Source organism: Periplaneta americana, chromosome 11 (assembly GCF_040183065.1).
Source record: "Periplaneta americana isolate PAMFEO1 chromosome 11, P.americana_PAMFEO1_priV1, whole genome shotgun sequence".
Lineage (NCBI taxonomy): Eukaryota > Metazoa > Arthropoda > Insecta > Blattodea > Blattidae > Periplaneta > Periplaneta americana.
Genome location: NC_091127.1, coordinates 110,716,177 through 110,738,675, shown reverse-complemented (window position 1 = coordinate 110,738,675; position 22,499 = coordinate 110,716,177). Strand labels below are relative to the sequence as shown.

Below are 22,499 nucleotides of genomic sequence, written 5' to 3'. Positions count from 1 at the left end.
GCATATATTTCAATTTTTAGCGCATATTTCAACAGTTTTTACTGCATAGTTGAATGCATATTTTCAGGTATTTTTAATGCATAAAGTTTCGTGGTGTAGTCATATACATATGTATATTTCCTTGTTGGTTTCCTATCTTAATAAGAATACGTTTGTGTGTTGCAGATTAGTTGCTTCAGTATTCCGTTTGTGTGAAGTGGAAATGAGAGCAGTGCAGGTGAAACTTGGTCACCTGCTGAGTCCAGAGGTGGGTTCTACTATTATGTGGTTCCTCCGAAGGTGGTCTCTATCATATTTGCTTCCTGTTGAAACATACTACTCAGAGGTAAGTGAAGTCGTACTAATCTTATTTTTATAGCAGCTGCGTATGTTAGCAATACCTTCTTATTTACACTTAAATCTCAAATTATGAACAGGTATGTTAGTTATATGAGGCCTCGCCGTACTCATTGAATAATCGAAACTATATGTATACCCTTTTCGCTGTAAGAAAAATCCTAATGTAAACACAAGCATGTGGCTGTCATACCTGTAATTGGCTTCCAGTCGAAACACTCACACAACGAAGGAAAATATACAGCACCGTATTTGGAAATCATAACCTTATATTATTTTAAAATAAAAATTGAATTCTAGTTATTAAATATGACGAAACATATAACTTCACTCATATGTAAAACGCTATTTAAAAGAAAAGCTACTTTTTATATTTTGTTATTTACGTTGTAAGCAGATGAATACTAAGAATAATACCAAGGTAGTCTGTTCTAATACTCTGGTGTCACTTGAGCTTGTTCTCGTAAGCACGTGATAGTATGGCTTCTGCATCCTCAATGTGTGTGGTTACTAAATATGTTGTTGTTTTCTAATGCCAGGCGTTTGACAATAAAGTCATATGACGTCTTGCACTCCAATATTTTTCAAAGATATTATCATGGTCAGCCACTGAAGCACAGATTTTGAGGTGTTCCGAATCCATTTCCTGGTTTGAGTTGCACAATGGGCAGTTAGGGGACTGATATATTCCAATTCTATGCAGGATTACTAAATATAAAGTGAAGAGAAGAAATGGTGTTGAATGTATACAGTAAGTTAAGTGAGTTGAATCCAATTAATTAATTATAAAGTAACAGTTTCCTAAGCAAACAAATGCATATTAGTGAGATTAGGTCTACTTTGACAAGTAACGGGAAATGTTTAACATAAAACAGTATGTACAACAGTGGGCGGGATCACTTACTGAGAATATCTGGTGCCAGACTGCACCCAGTCAGGCCTTCCTTCTGGCACGTGCCATTGTTTATTGTAAGATTATTCTTGCAACGAAAAGATTATAGTCAACATGTAGATACCTATTATTGGAAAAAAAAATTCGTTCCGGCACCGGAAATCGAACCTAGGACCTCTCAGCTTTGTGCGCTGAGCACTCTTTTCATTTGAGCTATGCTGGGACCCAATTCATGGTGCCGGCTGAACTCTCTTACTTTGTATCATCAATGGCCTACTACCTGCATTTTAGACATAGATCTATAAGTCATGTATACAGGAGTGCATATTTAAGTGACTTCATGGGCATTATCGACAACAGTTTTTTAATCACTGTTAACTTTGATATATATGAGGGGCGTTCCATATTGAATTACACTTTATTTTTTTACACTCAACCAGAACCTCTATACTTCGACAGATACATCCACTTTCTCAATATAGTCTCTATTGAGCTGTACACATTTATGCCACCGATGTGGCAACATCTCTAGGCCCTCCTGGAACCACATTTTCGGAGTTTGTCACACCCACGTCAGGACAGCTACTTTCAGATCCTGGAAGTCGGTGAAATGAAATCTGCTCAGAGGTTTCTTCTTTCTGCATGTTTGAGCCCCCACTACACATCTCTCATACAGTCAGAAAGCATTGCTGTGTCGTTTATCCTGGGTGATGTGTTGGTTGGACATGGTGGCCCAGTGTCATGGTCATCACGATCACCATAACTTACTCGATTAGATTTTTATCTGTGAGATCATTTGGAAACCACTGTCTGTCATGTCAGCAAATGATGCATAGGACTTTTGGATACCTGTGTAGAAAGCTTGCAAGATGGTCCATACAAATCCTGAAGCTTATGAAAGACTGTGTCAGTCTTGTATTAGTCGTGTGAAGGCATGTGTAGAAAATAATGGAGGACACTTTCAGTACCTCTTGTAAGTACAAAAGGTATTGAATCAAAACTTTGAATTAAAAATTACTTGAAATCTATTTGTAGTAATTATTTAGAATAGAGAGAAATAGGCTGTCATTGTTAAGGAGGCATTAGCTAAACTTTAAGAGCTGCATGCCAGTAGAAGAAGAAGAAAAAGAAGAAGAAGAAGAAATTATTTAGACAAGAAAGCCTTTGAGACCTATTGGTCATATGAACATTTGTTCTTACCTTTTATCCAGGAAGATGTTCACTAAGTTTTAGAACACTTATGACTCAACTGACAATATAGCCTACTGTATATTATATGTTTTCTTAATGTATCCAGCAGGATGCTATTAGCATAATATGTAATGTAGCTTTCAACTAATGTTGAGGATACTTTGATCAATTTTATTATACAGTAAATGCCTGCTGCCAGTAGCCAAAGTTGGGACTGATTCTGTTTCAAAGTTGGAAGTGTTGTAAGAGAGAATTGTGAGGGGTTGAAGTGATGAGGGGGGAAGAAAAGAAGTTGGTTTGAAGAGGAGATGGGTGCTCTCTAATTATGGCTTTGGTTCGCTCTTTTATTAGAGGTGCTCCTCCCTGTCATGTGACTAGTGATGTCACGTTGGCACAAACCAATGGGGAGAAGGCAATTTTCTCATTTATGGTCCATGTCTCGCTTGACTGCTGTCTTGCAGATATAAAGTGAACTAAGTGTGGGGACATGCACTGGCAGGGTGATGCAATATCAGCGGGGAAAAAGTAGCCAGTCAATACGAGTAACGTGTTTCTTCTACCTGGGTAGCCCCCTTTCTCAAACAAGGGTGGTGAGGGTGGAAGGCAGGGAGGGATGACTGTCTTCTTTCTAAGATTTACCATGTGGTGGGCGGAACTAGAGAATAAGAAAGTCGAGGCAGGCTCACAAGGAGCTTTATATAGGAATCACAACAAATGTTTGCTAGAATATCCAAAAAAATCATAGAAGATACATCACAGATCAAACAGTAAAAATTGTATGTACGAGGGAAAGTCAAAAAGTAAACTTTAATAATTGTTTTATTAATTGAATATGTACAACAAGACTACAAACACTTCATCACTTTTCAGCATAGTCTTCAGTACGTTCAATGCAAGTGTTCCTGTTATACTATGTTCAAAAGTGATGAAGTGTTTGTAGTCTTATTGTGCATATTAAATTAATAAAACAATCATTAAGGTTACTTTTTGATTCTTCCTTGTAAAAGTGTTTCTTTAGTTTGACATAATAGGCCTTTCCATTTCAGATGAGCATGGCTCTTCTGGCAGCTTTTGGCAAGGACACTGAGGGTGCTACATGGACAATGAACTTTCTGCTGAGCAAGGTTGAATCGAACCTTTGTTCCTTCTCTTCAGAGCCAGGACTAGTGAAAGATACAGTGAGGTTATTCATTGCACTAGTCGACATGCGAGAGAAGTATGTATTGATATATAAGAGATTAGTCTTACTTAGATTGTTTGATGAAAGAGTGTAATAATCCTGAACTAACATCTGTTAAAGATTGTTTGGTGAAAGAGTGTGATAATCCTGAACTAAGTTAACTCAATGATAATGGAGAACATTTTATCTGTTCTATGAGTATATTAGAATGCAAAGTGTGTAAAGTGCACTGTTTCTTCAAAATATTTCTAATTATCAGTGCGTTAATTATTTTTATATGATAATTAAATTGTGCACTATAATAATAATAATTGACTGGAAGGTCCGGGGTTCGATCCCAGGCGATGACAGGATTTTTTTTCTCGTTGCCAAACTTTCAGAATGGCCCCGAGGTTCACTCAGCCTGCTATAAAATTGAGTACCGGGTCTTTCCCGGGGGTAAAAGGCGGTCAGAGCGTGGTGCCAACCACACCACCTCATTCTAGTGCCGAGGTCATCGAAAGCATTGGGCTCTACCTCCATGTCCCCCCCCCCAAGTGCCTTCATGGCATGTGACGGGGATATCTGTACCTTTTTTTTAAACCTTTTACTATAATAATAATTAGAATGTTCACATTACATGAAAAACTCCCTTTTTTTTTTTTTTTTTTTTTATAAGACTTGAAATAGTTTTCTGTACAGAATGCCATATCACAAATTTTGAAGAACAACTTTTTTTTTTTTTTTTTTTTTTCCCCCATTAGAATAATTGTCCCCACTTTCAATAAAAGAGCACCAATTCCTCTTAACATTCATCTGTTTCCCCTATGCTTATGGCAACTGCCTTACTCCCAGACTCCATTGTGTAGAGACATTTCAACTGTCTCATGTCAAAAATAGGACAAATCTGATATGTAAGTTTATGTACCTACTCAAATTGAATGCAATCTGCCATATACTAATGGAAATCTTATAGCTTTGGTTTTCATAAAAACTGTATGAAGCTTTCGCTAATATGTTTTCGCGGGATATCAGCCGAGTTAAGATTTTGGAATGCTCCAAGCTTTCGACTGCTATCTCTGCAGCCATCTTCAGGGAAGTGATGTCCGAACAGAAAGTCGAAAGGTTATATAGATGTGCCACATCTATATAACCTTTCGACTTTCTGTTCGGACATCACTTCCCTGAAGATGGCTGCAGAGATAGCAGTCGAAAGCTTGGAGCATTCCAAAATCTTAACTCGGCTGATATCCCGCGAAAACATATTAGCGAACCAACGCCGAGAAAGCCTCAAATCATACATGTATGAAGCTTTGTTATCGATTTTATAGTTTGGCAATCTAAGGCACTGTGTTCTATTGATCAAAGCATTGAAGAATGTGTACAACACATGTCCAGCAGGCCTAAAGGTACGATCACACGTCGCTACTTTTGCAGCGCTGCAGTACAAAAAACTGCGCAACTCTTGTACTGCGATGTGTGAACAACGGTGCAACCCGAAAAGTAGCGGCTGCCGAACCTGCTGCCCGCTACTTTTCCATGCTGCGCGCAACTTAAAAGTAGCTACGTGTGAACAGGGTTCTCAGGGTTGCAGCTGCAGCATTTTTGATATCGATTTTGTTGAAACTTTTGCTGTGGTTGCAAGCAGTGTTACCACCCAAATGTGCCAATGATACTTTATTGCTTGGATATATTTTAATGTTAAATGTGATGAAAATAAATTATTTGTAACTGTTATTAAATACACAACACAGTCTGAGCATAATTGGTGACGATATAATTCATTTTTAAAATTTTCCGTAGCGTAGTTCCAAACAGGAGGGTTGCCAACATTGATTACGTGAATATACTGTTGGTTATCATTTAAGTATATAGGCATTTTTGAAAGCTTTATAGTAAAAATAATGTCAATTTCTGAATACTAGATACAACAGAAAAGCAAATAATAGATAAGGAAGCTTTCGCATGAGTTTATTAATAATGCGAACATAACCACAAAATGTATATTGAGAAGTCAATACGGAGATGGAAACCTGCAGCATGACTGCGGCTGCAAAAGTAGCGCCTTGCGTGTGAACAGACTCGCAACCTCCAGTTGCAACTTTTGCAGCATTCGGGTTGTGCAGCACGAAAAGTAGCATGCAGCGCGCTACTTTTGGCTTACGTGTGAACACGACACGCAACTTTTGCAGCTGCAGTATAAAAGTAGCGCTGCAAAAGTAGCGACGTGTGACCGTACCTTAAGTAAGTCCTAGTAGGCTATTAAGGAAAACCCGAAAATTATTTTTTAAAAACTTTATTCCCATTGGACACTAAACATCTTAAACTACTTTTCTGTGTAGTTTCCACCATTGTTATGTTTTATGACACTTGTTATAATTGGGAACCAGTCTCTGTATACCTGGATTGTAGAAATACTACCTGTCATAAAATGAGATACATAATACAGCTTTTTTGACATTCTCATTTCCAAAGAAATATTGGCCATGAAGAATTTCTTCAGATGCAGGAACAGATAAAAATCACTTGGCACTAGGTGTGGGCAGTAGGAGGGACGATGAAGTTATTTTCAGCCAAATGTTTTGGCGAGCTCTTGAGTTTTGGCCTGAGCATTGTCATGAAGCAACATAAACACCAGGAGTAAGTATGCCACTTCTTTTGTTGTGGATCATACGACATCATTTCTTTAGTTTCTCATAGTAAACATCTCTGTTGATTGCCGTGTCTGTAAACAAGAATTCAACAAGCAAATCACCTTATCTAGTCCAAAACACTGTGCACAAGATCTTGTGAGTTGAGAAGATCTGCTTGATTTTTTTTCTGTTGGCAGTGATGTATGCCTTCCCTCTATGGACTGCTGCTTCGATTCAGAGTCATGTGTGACATCCATGTCTTGTCACCTCTAATGATGTGGCTCAAGAACTCGTCACCTTACTCACGATATTGTGTGAGAAAGGTTAATGCACTGGCAGCCCGCTTTTGTTTTGTGAGCAACTTTGGCACCCAGCATGAGAACAACTTCCGAAAATCCAGTGTTCTGACAGTTTCATGGAGAAGTGACCTTGAAATTTGTGAGAAATGTAGCAGGAAATGTGACGAAATTGTGACATGCCTGTCTTCATGAACTTTCTCTTTGGCCACATGCACCAAACCATCACTGACCACAGACAGTCAGCCATTTCACTGATCATCATGCACATTCTTACGACCTTCATTAAGGTTCATAGACTATCTCTTTACCATTGAATCACTTATTGCATTATTCTCCGTACACCTCACAAAGTTGACGAATTTCGATTTCGCATTTCTTGCATTCTACAAACAGATCAATTATATTTCACTGGAGGAAAACTGTTCTATTGACTTGGACATTTTAAACACACAATGGTAAGCCAACACGATTTTATTGTCTCCAAATAGTGTCTGTGGCTTGACAATGAATAATGCACAGATGTGTAAAATTGTCACCTCAGTGCTGTGGCAGCAATATTTGCAATTGGAACTTACTTTGTGGACATGCTTCATAAGTATATTAGAAAAATCTAAATTCAGAGTTACAGTCTGTACTTCTATTCATAATAGATAACTTCGTTTGCAAAGATAAACTACTTATTATTCAGTATTTGAAGAAATCACTAACATAAATGAAAAAAACTGTCACCACAACGAAATAAATGTTCTTCCACAAGTTGAATTGCATTAAGGAAAAAGAACACACACACACACTCACACACACATATACGCACACAAATCTGAAACAAATTATACTCATGAATCAGTAAACCTTTCAAATACAAAGGCTGAAGCTTATGTTGTGTAAATATTCTTATCAGTTGATATCAGGGAAATAAGTGAATTAATTTGTAGTCTTACTGATATTCATAATTATGAATACTTTTCAAAACATTTACACCTTTTTTTTCTGAAGTATTGAATTAATTGGACATGTCTGGTGCAATTTACAGACTTCATCCTGTTAATGCATACCACTGACATTGTCAGTATGTAGTTTAATGTCTTTAACTGTTATGTACTTTTGAATTTCAGAATATTTGCGAAATATCACATTGAAAAAGGCACATTTATTATCCTATATTAAAAGATTTTTTTTAAGACTCGTCAGGAATGGCTCCTCAGACGAGTATAAGGAGAGCTCACAATGAGCAATAACACTGTCAAGTCCCATTATATTTGAATGAATAATATTATGCTGATATAGGCTACAGTTTTTATTAATTTACTTTATGGGTTAGGAACTTTTGTATTGCGCAGTTTATTTGAAGAGTATAAGTTTAATTAATTTCATCTTTATGTAAATCCAGTGATACCTTTGAAATGTAATTGAAGAATAATCTGTATACTTGTTACTGTGGGTAATAAGGGATCCATCTAAGGGAGAAAAGATAATAAAAAAGTTACGGCTAGAACCATGACTTAATCTAAAACAGTCAAAAACACTTATAAAAATGATATTCGTTGACATGCCTTAGTTGACAACTTCCAATGCTTACTGAGCACATAAATATATTCGCTGGCTAAGTAGTGATACTAAAGACGTTTAAGGAGAAGATCTGCTGATTAACATGTTAACTGTAGAGACAAGTTGCATGCAATCCTCCTAGCAGCTGGACCTATAGAAGAAGCGGGAATTCAAAATAGGAATATTTTTAGAGCGACAATTCATTAACAAGATAAAAATTTATTGAATCTGTGTTGTACTTTAGTACAAATATTATTTTTATAAGTATGAATAATATTACACTGGGATAAATACACAGAAAAAAATACTGTCTCTTCTTTTATTAAGACAAGAATAAAACAACTTCATTGCTTATTCATGCATAATCTTCTATGCTTTGGGATTCTTGGAAACATGTTTCTGTCCTTTCAGTTTATTTTATTACAGCAAGTAACACTTTATCAACACATTGATGAATTTATCTGGAACGTTGTTTGTTTTAATGCTGCTGTCATTAACATTGTCTTCTTTCTTCCATTTGTGTAGACTGGTTCTGCTTGTTGGTGCCTATTGTGAGGTGCACCATGCAATTACTTGGCAGAATCAGGGATGGAACTACTAGGTTTTAGTCTAAAAATGCCGGAAGTAATGAAACCATATTTTAATAACTTTTCTTATAGGACAATTTATAACCTGCTAGATTCTTAAACTTATCCCTGACTGAAGAAGAGTTTTTAAAATCCTGAAAACTTTCTCGGTAATGAGATCTGAACAAACTTTATAGGTCTTGTATATCTTGAGAGGTTCTTCCTTTTATATAAAAAATCTAGATCATCCCTCCAATTCAGCATCCACAGATTATAACTGCAATTACAAAGCTTTGCTTATATTTGTTGTTGTTGTTTTCTAATTCCAGGTGTTTGACAATAAAGTCATTTGACCTCTTGCACTCCAATATTTTTCAAAGATATTGTCATGGCCAGCCACTGAAACACAGATTTTGAGGTGTTCCGAATCCATATCTTGATTTGAGTTGCACAATGGGCAGTTAGGGGTCTGATATATTCCAATTCTATGCAGGTGCTTGGCGAAACAGTCATGGCCTGTTGCCAGTCCAAATGCAGTACAGACGATTTGCGTAGTAAATCGGGAATTAACTGTGGATTTTGATGCAGAGAGTATCATTTTTTCCCTTAAGATTGTGTTATCAAATTTTGTTTGATGAAGTCTAAGTATGTATATTTAATAAATGCTTTCACAGAGTAATACGTAGATTAAATTTAGTAACAGGTCTATAAGTAGCAGTGCTGCCCTTCTTTGCTAAAGCATCCGCATTCTCGTTTCCCAGGATTCCACAATGGGATGGTATCCATTGGAATACAATTCTTTTATTGAGTGATATTAATTGAGAGAGCATTTTAGTTATTTCTGCTGTTTGAGATGAAGGTGTGTGTCTAGAGACTGTTGATAGAATAGCTGCTTTGGAGTCTGACAATATAACTGCATTTTTAAATTTATTGATGTGGCATAGAAGATTCCTGAGACTTTCACTTATTGCAATGATTTCGCCATCAAAACTTGTTGTTCCATATCCAAGTGATCTATAAAGTGAGAAGAGACAGCACGTAACACCTGCACCGGCACCTTGTTCTCTGGAGATCAAGGATCCGTCGGTGTATAAATGAAGCCAGTTTTGTGGAGGGTACCTAATATTAATTTCTCTAAAGACAATTGTTTCAGTATTTCAGTGTTTACTTCTGATTTTAGTATTTCTTCTGTTAAATTTAGATTATACTCTATATTTAAAAGAGTTAAAGGATTTGGTTTAATTTGTAAGTTTTCTTTTAAATTCGGGATGTTGATTTTCTGTTTTAATTCTTGAACCATGGATATGAAACTTTTTTGATTTTTAATCTATAGAGAGGACTGTATGAATGCCAATTGTTTCCTGGCAATCTGATAAGTTTTTCATATTCGATCAGTGTTTTTTCTTCTATTGTGATTTTGATGCGTTTTTCATATTGGACAAGTATTTTTTCTTCTATTGTCATTTTGATGCTGTTAATATTAGTGAGAAATCTCATAGAATCTACTGGAGTTGTTTTGATTCCACCAGTAATGAGCCTGAGAGCTTGGTTTTGAACATATTCTATTTTGTTTATGAAAGGTGAAGTAATTAAAATTTCTCCGCAGTATGTCAGCACTGGCTGTATAAACATTTTGTATGTAGTGTTCAGAGTATTAATTCTAGAGCGTCCCCATTTCCTTCCTGCTAGTCTTTTCAGAAGGGAGAATCTTTTACAAGCTTTTTCAGAAATATATTTCAAATGGTTGTTCCATGTTAACTACTGTCGAAAATAACTCCAAGATATTTGGATTCATAAGTCCTAGAAAGGTGTTGGCCATTATATTGAATATTGAATTTTCTTTCTTTTTTACCAAGTGAAAATATTTGGTAGTTATTTTTGCTTAAATTGAGTGTCATCAAATTTGATGTGTTCCATTCATGTAGTTGATGTAGAGCTTTAAGAGCAGAATTTTGAATTTTGTCTTTATGACTGTGAGATCCGGAAGTCCACAAAACTATATCATCTGCAAATAGTGCTGTTTCCATGTTTGATTCCTCAAAAAAATAATACCATGAGTTCTTTTCAGTCTCATAATTTCTGCACCCAAAAACTGCACAAACTTTTCCAGATGTCTGAGAAATTAACCTGGAGCCATAGAGAGTCTGGAGTGCAAAAGGAATTGCGAATCCTATGGAGAAGTAGAAAATACTGTATTTACAATATTATGATATACACACACTTAGCTGTTATATTCTCTGCACCAGGTCGAGCCACCAGGTGCGCTGTAGTCATTGTCCTGCAATATATCGAAGAGATGGGTGTCTTCTCCTTAAACATCTTTGGTGATACCTCGTATTTGTGAATTTGCAGGTGAATCAGAAAACTGTTTTAAAAATTAATTTCTCTCAAAAAGATAAACTTTGTATATATGTTTTGCAAGATCTTCTACCCAAGAACAAAATATTAGTCCAATTTTGTGAACATAACAATAACGTAGTTATTCTAAATAATAATGTAGTTAAACTGAATGACCATTTTTGTAGATATGAGATATCACTTCTTATCCATCGATATTAGTAACAATTTTTTGCTTGCATCTTTTTATATTTCTATAAGAAAAGACACACTCAGTTTAAACCTATTTAAACTCTCTTCAGATGGTATTAAGAATATAGTAAGTATTTTCTGTTATAATAATGGCTACAGGAAAATCCCACATGTGTGACTTAAATCCTTAGCCCACAAGTACGTCGTATCTCTCATGGATGAAAACTAACAAAATCCATATTAATAGATATGTTGTTGTTGTTGTTTTCTAATGCCAGGCGTTTGACAATGAAGTCATTTTTCAAACATATTGTCATGGTCAGCCACTGAAGAACAGATTTTGAGGTGTTCCAAATCCATTTCTGGGTTTGAGTTGCACAATAGGCAGTTAGGGGACTGATATATTTCAATTCTGTGCAGGTGTTGGCCAAACAGTCATGGCCTGTTGCCAGTCTAAATGCAGCTACAGACGATTTTCGTGGTAAATCGGGAATTAACTGTGGATTATGACGCAGAGAGTTCCATTTTTTCCCTTAAGATTGTATTATCAAATTTTGTTTATTGAAGTCTAAGTATGTAGATTTAATAAATCTTTTCACAGAGTAATACGTAGATTTAGTAACAGGTCTGTAAGTAGCAGTGCTGCCCTTATATAATAAAAACAATATTACTAGTAATATCACAAAACCTGAAATATTTCATCAAAATTTTACTTCCAAAGAATTAAATATAGCTATACAAAATTTAAAAACCAAGAAATCTCCTGGTCCTGGAAACATTCATTCCGAATTTTTTAAACATCTGGGGGAAAAAGCCAAGTCTGTACTTTTATCCATTTTCAATTTATCATGGAACACTTCAATTCCTGCAGCTTTAAAAGAGCAATCGTACCAATTCACAGAAAAGGGAAACCTGCTCATGATGTTAATAGTTATCGACCAATAGCACTATTAAGCATGATAGCAAAAACTATGGAGTCAATTATCTCAAACAGATTAACTTGGTATTTAGAATCCCAAAATCTTTTATCACCAAGACAAGCCGGCTTTCGACAACTACACTCTACTAATGAACAAGTCATATGCTTCGGCCAAGAAATAAAAGACAGTTTTAATAAGAAAGAAGATACCTTGGCAATATTTATTGACTTTCAATTAGCATATGACTCTGTTTGGAGAAATAAACTAATAGATATGTATTATGCTTTGACGTGAAATGGAGAATTAAAAAAAAAATAATAATAATTTCAGCACAGTATTCTCATTCCAAATGTCTGTTTTTCATGTTGCAGAGGCAGTGTTGTTTTGAAGAGTGAGGGCTTATGGAATATTTTAAGATTACAGTCCAGAATGGAAAGAGGTGCCCTTCCTGGTGCAGCTAAGCGAGGACTGTTTAAAGCTTTGGTTCTGGCAGGAGCAGCTGTAGACGATGTACAAAGCCGAGGAGAATACTGGATTCAGGTGAATTGTTTATAGAACACACAGCTGATCTTGTATTTAATTTATTTACTGTAATATTCATATGACTTTCCTGTAATAATACTGTTGCTGTTATGATGCTACAGTCCATATCGAACCTTGGCTTCTATACATTGTATCTCAAGCACTCATTTTTCAGGGCCTGATTTTCAGCATTTTTCGTAGTTTTTGTTATGGCCTCCTCTTCTAATGCTATATAATGTTTACTTGAAAATATTCTTTGGACTTCGGTTCTCATCCATTCTGGTCATCTAGACAATTTTATCTTCTACATTTAATAAAAGTTATGGCCTTATATTTACAAAGTTTTTAAATTTCGTAATCATATCTAGTTGTCGACTTGCGTTCTCATCCTGTTTTGGAGCATAAATTAGTCTTGAAATCTTATATCATATCCAGGCCCATATTTATCAATGGACAGATCGGGGCAGTTGCCCCAGGTCAGCAGAATTTAGAGGGTGACATTTTTTGCCTGAAAGGCCTGTGAAACATTCACGAATTTCGCTATTTATGAGCAAGGAAAGAAAACTAAAAAAAATCAGTACTGGTACTTAGAATTTTCCTTATGTAATTCTTTCTGAAAAAAAAAATATATATCATGATACAACATTCGAACAAGCCCAAAGCAAATACAAGAATACTTTTGCTACAACAAAGAGTGATTTCTGATTCATTTGTGAAATGGCGTATGATCTTTCTCAGTGCAACAATAAACATGTAGCATTCATTAAAACAGTCAGTGATATATTTATTTGGATTTTGCTAAAAATAGCGACAGTAATGACAATTAATATTCTACGAAAATAATGGAAAGGGATTGACAAGACTAACATTGGCCGTGCACTGACAGCTTAATATAGCATACCTGATGAAACAATTGTGAAGCAGAATGACCTTACTCATTTTTCAAACTGCACTGAACTGTGGTTAACAGAGTTTACTATTGAGTTATTTACGGTACCGTAATTTCCCATAACTATGGTCCAGGCACCCAACTATGGTCCAAAACGCATTATGTACTACTTAGTCTCACAAGAGTTCGGTGTTTGCCATTTAAGGTGCCACTGTTCCCCATAGATGCTTCTATCTACCATTAGACGTGGCAATGATATGGATGCTTAACAAGGTCAGTGTGCATCATTCTATTGAATGTGTGAAGACACGAAATCATTCAGTTTGTGATTATCTGTTTTATTAAGCTCTCCTCTGTAGAGCTGGTACGTTATAGATATATGATTCTTTGTACAATTAAACCTGGCTATATAGTGTTTACTTTCACAAAATAATTACACTGGCAGAGGTTAAGGACTCTGCGTGAAAAATGTTTAACCTGAAGGCTAGAAGTCAGTCCTCAGCTATGTACCACAATTTTTCGTGGACCATAGTTGTATTTCATTTTGAAATATTTTTTTCAATAAAATGTGATCAATGTGATTATTTACTTCTGCAAATACTGTATCTCAGTATATTCTAAAATATCATTTAACATTATAGTCAAGTAAACAAAGACACAGGCTGTTCCAGCATCAATAGTACTAGCATGAATGATGGTCCGGTAAAACGAAAACTTCAGGGTAGAAGAAAAACAACCGTCCCTGTGAGTGACTATGAGACCGATGAGTTGAATTGGATACAGATTATGATTCAATTTCAGAATTACAAGAGAAGTGGAGATTCAAAGGATCGAAATAAGCCTAATGAATGTAGTTCTCAGTACGATAAATAAACATTATCAGTGAATTTATTTGGATAATATTTTGCTAAGAATGTGTTAGTTTATTCTGATACCGTATTTTTGTTCTTTGATATACACTCACATGCAAAAAAACCGGGCCAACTACATTTTCTTTAAAATTTTTTTAAAATCGTAGGATTTCTTAAATAATTGTACGTGTGCTGAGGTTCATTTAGTTATTCATTTATTTTGTGATATGTAACACTGTAATACTGAATACGTAATAGCCAACAATGATCTGAAAAGAAGATTAGTTCTTCTTGTAATATTGTGTGTAAACTTCTCGGACTCATTTCGAGCTAAACTGAAGATGTCTACAGACTGGTAAGCTCTTTTGAGGCAGTATTGGAGTACTTCATTGTATACAAATGTCACTAAGTCCTACCGATTCAGCAAAAGTGGTTGCATTGATAGAAGGTGGGAATAGTCAGCATTATGTGGCTGCAGTTCTTGGGATTCCTCAATTGACCGTACGAGTGTACCATCACTTTAGAGAGACAGGAGGTTATTCCAGGAGAACTGGGTCAGGGAGAAAACGAGTAACTTCGGCTCGTGACCATTTTATTGTCCTAAACATATTAAGAAATCGCCATTCCACAGCTATAGAGACCAGAAGAGCCTTTCAGAAAATAAGACAAGTTAACGTGAGTGAGAGAACTATAAGAGGACGTCTGGATGAATGTGGGCTGATTCCAGAAGACCAGCTAAAGGCCCAGAATTGCTCCAGCAACATCATGTTGAACGATTACGTTTTGCTCACAGTCATGCTAATTGGAACCTGGAGGAATGGCGACGAGTGCTCTTCACAGATGAATCGAGATTTAGTTTACAGATGGACGTGAAAAAGTGTGGAGAAGAGAAGGAGAACGTTTTTCTTCATGTTCCTTCAGTTCACGTGTCAGTTTCCAAGGTGGATCAGTAATGGTATGGGGTGGCATTTCGTATGAAGCTCACACAGAACTTGTTTTCATTAATGGAGGTGCTTTGACTGCTCCAAGATACATAGAAGAAGGTCTAATTTAATCTAATTTAACATAATGGTACCATATGCCCCACTTATTGGTGACACGTTCCTGTTAATGCATCACAATGCACGCCCTCATGCTACAAGAATCGTGGATGGGTTCCTTCATGACGTTGGATTGAATAGGATGGCATGGCCAGCAAGAAGTCCTGATATAAACCCTATTGAACATGTGTGGGGACTGCTAGGGAAGCAAGTTAGAAGTCACCTATCTCCTCATAGCAACTCACAGCAGCTCCGAAATGTTTAAGTAAAGAATGGAATAGAATCGACCAGACTGACATCCAGAATCTGATCGAAGGATTGAATCGGCGAATGGTAACATTCATACAGTCACGGGGTGGTAATACCCGCTATTACCAATATCTGGGTGGCCACAAAATCAGTTGAACATTTGGAAGAAAATTGATATAATTTGTTAGTTTTTACACCTTTTAATTATATCCATTGTTTGATGTTGAAAATAATAGCGCAAATGATAATGAATAAGTTTTTGTTTTTCTGGGAAGCAATGTTTTCTTCATTTTTCATAAAGGAATTTCTGATTCTCACCTCATAAAAAATTGAGAAACCTTAGGTGGCCCAGATTTTTTTTGCCTGTGAGTGTAGTTGTTCATTATTGCAGAAAAATAACTTTCAGATTTCACTTGTTTATTGAGTGTTTATGTAATGTGTACTAATAAAAAGAATCCATGTACTTTTCATTTATTTTTAATATTTCTGTGCTAGATTATGTTTCTACCGTTAAATTAGAAACTCAATGTATTGATTTACGAATAATTGCAGCTCCAGCTATAGTCCATTCATGCTTTCAAGCATGAATATATGAGTGGACCATAGTTGGGCAACTCAGAATACAACTATGTACCAATGCTTATTATTTTTTTAACACTTGTAATTAAATAATTTCACAAATGTAATCTTCATCTTACGATGTTTGGATGACGTATATACGTCCGTTGATGTGACATATTAATGAATTAAATACTGTTATAGTCACAATCATGCCATGGTATGAAAGAAAAATTTCACAACCTCGAGCGGGAATCAACAGGAAGTCGCAGGTTCGATTCCCGCTCGAGGTTGTGAAATTTTTCTTTCATACCATGGCATGATTGTGACTATAATAGTATTTAATTCATAAATAATTTCAAACACATGTCAATATTTATTTAATATAAACTTACAAGTGTCTGAAGCCAAAATTTCACTTAATCTGGATGAATAGTACTGAATATACAAAGAAAAATGTGACAAATGTGGACCATAGTTAGGGGAAACTACGGTACATTTGTTTGCAACTTTGCAGTTGCATATACGGAATGATGGTAGCCTGGTAGGTTGTCAGTTTGTTTTTGATTTAGTGATTATTAAAGAATAAGTGACCATAGAGTTAAATTAAGTGGTGTGCAATACAAAATACAATCAAAAGAAAAGGTTGTTTGGAACAATGAATTAATCAGACAAATACTAAAACTAGAATTATTTTTTAAGAAATTCGATTCGAAAAGTTCGGTCCAACAACCTGGTATTTCTGTGTCCACTGCTTCTGACTTAACCCTGAAAAGGATACAGAAACTTCACACTCGGTAATGGATACATGGGGTAATTGGTTACCCAAAAGATACACGATTGTCTAAAAGCAATATATTCTATTTTGACAATTTATTTGTTGATATTAGTTTGTAGTGATATTTCCTTGCACATATGGCACACATCCAGTTGATGATCCTGACATACAGGCCTATTACGTTTAGAACACACAGTTTTTGTTTTTCTGTCTTTTGCTCTTGGCAGAGGTGACACCTGGCACTCCTGTTCATTTTCTTCGACAGTTCTAGCTCATTTTCATCCTCCTCAATGTGTAATATTCCTTGAATACTTGAGCAAAGATTTGTAGGTAAGGTTATAGTAACGAAATAATACATATATAGTTGGATACAGGGGTAACTGATGACCCCAACACTCCTGATTCTCAGTAGACCTAGCAACAATCTCAGAACAACCTAAAATGAGTATACACAAAGTATCGGATTTGCCAACATAAACGAAAAAACAGTATAAAAATAAAAAATTGTATGGGGTAACAGGTTACCCCTGTAACCATTCCAGAGTTAAGAAATAATATTATTGATTCAAATCATACAGATGCAGTAGATGGCAGGGACAACAATTTTTCGCCAATAAATGATAGTAATATTTTATACATCTTGATTACACAACTTTTAACACAACTTTTTAGCAATTCTGAAGATAGCCTACAACAGGCTGAAGCTAGTCAACAAGGTAACCTAGTTTTAACACGTAAAAGAAATAAATTATATATTCCAAAGCAATATTTTATTTCCCCTGATAAGTAAAATGTTTAAAAATACCTACATTAAATTAATTTATAAAAATTCTTCATTCTTGGATGCACTCTTTTAACACTTTCACTGATGAACGTCATTGAACAAAGTAGTAACTACTTCACTGTGTTAATATTGTAAATTTTGGTGGTAAATTGTCTGGTTAACTAGTTTCAACGTGGTTTTCGTCATCTGAATCCTAGAGAATTCCAGCACTCTCTTTTGGTTTCTTATTGTGGTGGGGTGTGTTCATGATTGTGTCGGAACCAGAAGGTAGTGCTGAAACTCACTAGGATTCAGAGGATGACTCAAATCACGTCGAAACTAGTTACCAGGTAATTTACCACCAAAATTTACAATATTAACACAGTGAAGTAGTTATTACTTGTTAAGTGACTTATCAATGGTTATAAAATATATTAGTTAATTGTTATTTTAAAAACTTATTTTTATAGTCATTTAAAGCTTTTTAAAAACATTTTCAAGTTATGCTGTATGACTTAATTTTTCATCAATTCTTCCAAGAACAGAACAGCTCTGTTTGAAACATGATTTATGATTGCCAGAATTTTCGAAGTATTGACCTTATTGTCTGTTTGTAGTGCAGTTAATCAATTAAAGGATGAGGCAGCAAAATACAAACTGCCCCGGGCAGCAGAATGTCTAAATATGGCCCTGATCCTATCTATTACTCTTCTATTATTAGATGGTGTAAAAGTTTTCTTATGCATATTCCTATTTAGCATATAATAATAATTATCTTCATTTATTTTACAGGTTTTGAAACCATTACAAGATAGGTTCAAGAACATAATTTGTCAAGAAAATTTTAACAGAATATTTCATGAAGAGAATATAAAAATTGAGATTATTGATATTCTGGAGTCATTTATAGGTAAGTACCTTATACAGGCAACAAATTTTCTTCTATCTTAATGCATCAGCTAATGAAATACAGGTTGAAGAAAGAAATTGAAGACGAAAATAGGGCAGAACTGAAGAAATAAACTACTCACCATTCCTGACAGTCTTCAAAAAGAAACTGTGTCCTTTGTTTTGATTGTACACAGGCTGTGATTTTTCTCGTCTCGTACTTTCACAGAAATGGGACTTTTAATCACGTTAATGTTATAAATCAGTGCCAGCCATCTACGTAGCTGACAATAGGGACAGGACATAACTTTCAGATCACTAATTTTTACGATTCTGTTACAGATGGGATTTAATAATATAAATCAAAGAATAGCAAAGCCAAATTACACAATGCTCAAAAGTTGCGGAGTTGTTGGCTACAATATAGTTATTATCTGCCACCCTTTGCTCTTTCCTCTCTACTTTGTGATAACTCAAAGCTTAAGTGCGGGACTGATAATAGTATGATCCTTACTTAGAGCAGTTATATACACACGCACACACACACACACACACACACACACACACACATGCTGATAATAAAATTTAAAAAAATACACACACACACACACACTCTCTCTCTCTCTCTCTCTCTCTCTCAGCGTGTTTTGGGAAAGCCATTGATTTGAATCTCAATATGCTCAGTCAATTTAAGAAAGCAGTGTACTATAATAATAAATGAATTTTAGTTCTGTCCTTTAAATGTGCAGAAATTTGATCCTAACAAATGTAACTTTTCGTTTTGAAAAGGAATTTGAAAATGTTACAGTTGTTCGAGTCATTTAAAGGACAAAACTAAAATTCTTTAATCATTTATGTCATAATATATTGCTCTTTTAAATTGACTCAGCATATTGGGAATTAAATCAATGGCTTTCCCCGAATATGCTATGAAATGTTTCACATAAAACATTTTTTTATCTCGAAAAAGAAGCAAAAACGAGCGTATTTAATTGTATTTTGTTTGAGATATCTTAAAGAATAACCTCCTAAAATTAATGACATTACTAATGGTTCACTCTGTCTATAGTGCACTAAATTTCATCTTCTTTATACCTTGCTTCAAAAAGGAATTCCACTCTGTCAGACGACCAGAATCTAGAAAGATCTTAGTTGACCATATCTGAAGACAATGAAAACCAACCTTAACAATGATTTTTAGTCACATAATATTTTGATAGTTACAGCAAGAATATTTGTTTTTGGCTGGTGAAGAAAATTGTATATTAATGTAATAGACGATTTGCAAGCTTATGCTTACTGCATATGTTCAGATGTTTAATAATAGGAAGTTTATTAGTCATGGGGACTATCAAATATAAGATCTATTCAAAAACATTCAGAAAGATTTTTAATTTTTTTTTCGGAAATACCCGGATCCTAGTGAGCCTGATCAACTTCGAAGTACTCCCTTTCTACCTTTATTCACCACTCCCAACACTTGCAACTTCTGGTAAGTCCTGGTAGACACTTTTTGGGATCGCGCATAGTTCTGTCTGCAAATTTTCTGTAAAGTCGTCAATTGTCTGAAAACGTCTTCCTTTCGAAGTACATTTCAGTTTGGGAAAGCTCAGGACTTTTTCCCGCGAAATTTTCTCTTAGACATTTCAGCACATCGAGATAATAGACCAGCAGTAGCAGTTCGCATTTTTATCTCTTAGTTAAGAATTCATGATTCACAACACCGGTCCACACCTGTGGAGTAACGGTCAGCGCGTCTGGCTGCGAAACCAGGTGGCCCGGGTTCGAATCCCGGTCGGGGCAAGTTGCCTGGTTGAGGTTTTTTCCGGGGTTTTCCCTCAACCCAATACGAGCAAATGCTGGGTAACTTTCGGTGCTGGACCCCGGACTCATTTCACCGGCATTATCACCTTCATTTCATTCAGACGCTAAATAACCTAGATGTTGATATGGCGTCGTAAAATAATCCAATAAAAAAAAATAAATTCACAACACCCTGGATGTCAAAAAAAAAAAAGTCAGCATGACTTTACATGACTTCCATGTTCGACCTGAATTGCTGTGCCTTTTAGGTCTTGGAGAATTTTTTCCAATCCATTGTGAGGATTGTGCTTTCGTTTTCACATACTATTTGCCAGTATTGCTAAGACATCGTGTTAGTGTGCTATTTCAGATGTTCTGAAAGTTTTGAATAGACTTGTAATTTGGAGTATTGAATATACATATATTGTTGTTGCATAATCAACTCACAAGTGGTACCAAGAAGGCACCACTTATGAGGCAACTAGGGCAGATGGTAATGGGGTAGGGTGGCCGGTTCCTTCTCCCCTCCATTGCATACATTACTGACATGATAAATATTACACTAATCACACTTCAGATGCATACAAACAATTGTTCTTTCTCTGACACATATTGTTAAGTGAGATGTACTGCCTGATAATAGATGTACATATCAGCCAGAACCTCAACCAGAGGTAATATACATATATGTAACTATCAAATAATTCTTTTGATAGTTCTCATTTGGTTTTCATTTTTTTATTCTAATTTATAAACAGAATTAATTTAACTGCTATTGTCTTGTTATCATCATCGTGGTTATTGCCTACTGATAGTGAACTCATTCAGTGTGTCTTTTGCATGTATGGTATCTTGATTAAAATGAACTTTTATTGAGATAGTATTTCTTCATTCTTCAATTCAGTTCTGATCATTGGCTAAAATTACAGACTCGAAAATTTCAATTTTGTTCACATGCAGTTGTGGCCTGATATCAATCTGTAAGCTGTCATAGTTTTCTCTGATGTGTTAGGAATTATATTTTTAGTATTGCATATCTTCTTGTATTTCTTCCTTAGGTCTTATTGTTGTTTCGTTGGTGTTTATAACATAATCTTGTAAATCTTTTAATTAATTTAAAATGCTCAATTAGTTGACAATGAAGCCATTCGCCATCTTGCAGTCCAATACTTTTTGATGATGTTTTGATCTGCCGGAAAGTCTTGCAGACAGCTAGATGATCTTCGTCATGTATATGTCCTTGTCACGAAGTACACAATTTGATGACTGTAGAACTCCAATCCTATGTAAATACTTTGCCAGGAAGTCATGGCTAGTTAGCAGGCAGAAAGCTACAACAGCTGATTTTCTTGGTTCTTCCAGGATTAGGTTTGGTTCCTATAGGATACTTTCCCATTATCTTTCTTTAGCTGATTCTTTCATTTTGTTTGCATTAATGTTTAATGTTAGATTTTATGTAGCTTTTCGTAAGTTTGTGCGAAGTTCCTTTTAGTCTCAGCATGTTCTCTTGTATTTCCATTTATTACACAAGTAATTGTAAAAGAATTCCTTTGTTGAATGTTGTAAATTGTGACAAAATGTTAGAATCTTCTGTAGCTTTAGATTGCTCTGATGTTAGTGTAAGGATGGCTGTTTGGGAGTGTGAAAGTACTATATCACTGTATTTTTGAATTCATCTATTTAATATAGGGATTTTTAAGTGTTGAAAATTATGGTATTATGTGTATTTTACTATTGAAGAAAATAGAAGCTGTTGGGCCCACTGAAGTCTAGGAATTTTTCCAGAAAAAAGGTAAATATATACTAAATCAAACCAGTCATTGGTGACATGTATATGGAGAACGAAAAGGAAATAGAAGTTTGGGGATACGGGGAAATACAGCAAAGAATATTTTGAAAATGGGAAATGGGAACTTCAAGTGCTATATGAAAATCCACAGATCATCAAAGAAATTGAAAACTCTAAACTTAAATGCATTAAACATGCTGAGAGAAGTGAAGTGGCACATATGTAATTAAAAATGTGTATGAAAAGAACAAGGTGGTAAGAAGTGCATCAGTAGACAAGGGAAGAAATTTAATTTT

At 35.3% G+C, this 22,499-nt stretch overlaps 1 protein-coding gene across 4 annotated transcripts in view; it reads left to right on the top strand.

Annotated features, from left to right (window-relative positions):
• Positions 1-22,499, top strand: part of LOC138709244 (exportin-4-like) — a 117,445-nt gene that overhangs the window by 57,414 nt on the left and 37,532 nt on the right. For all 4 annotated transcript variants that reach the window (XM_069839884.1, XM_069839883.1, XM_069839885.1 and 1 more), the window contains exons 14-17: positions 166-325; positions 3,466-3,635; positions 12,445-12,613; positions 18,516-18,633. In XM_069839884.1, coding sequence (XP_069695985.1) covers positions 166-325; positions 3,466-3,635; positions 12,445-12,613; positions 18,516-18,633 — 617 coding nt within the window. The remainder of the gene's footprint in view (positions 1-165; positions 326-3,465; positions 3,636-12,444; positions 12,614-18,515; positions 18,634-22,499) is intronic.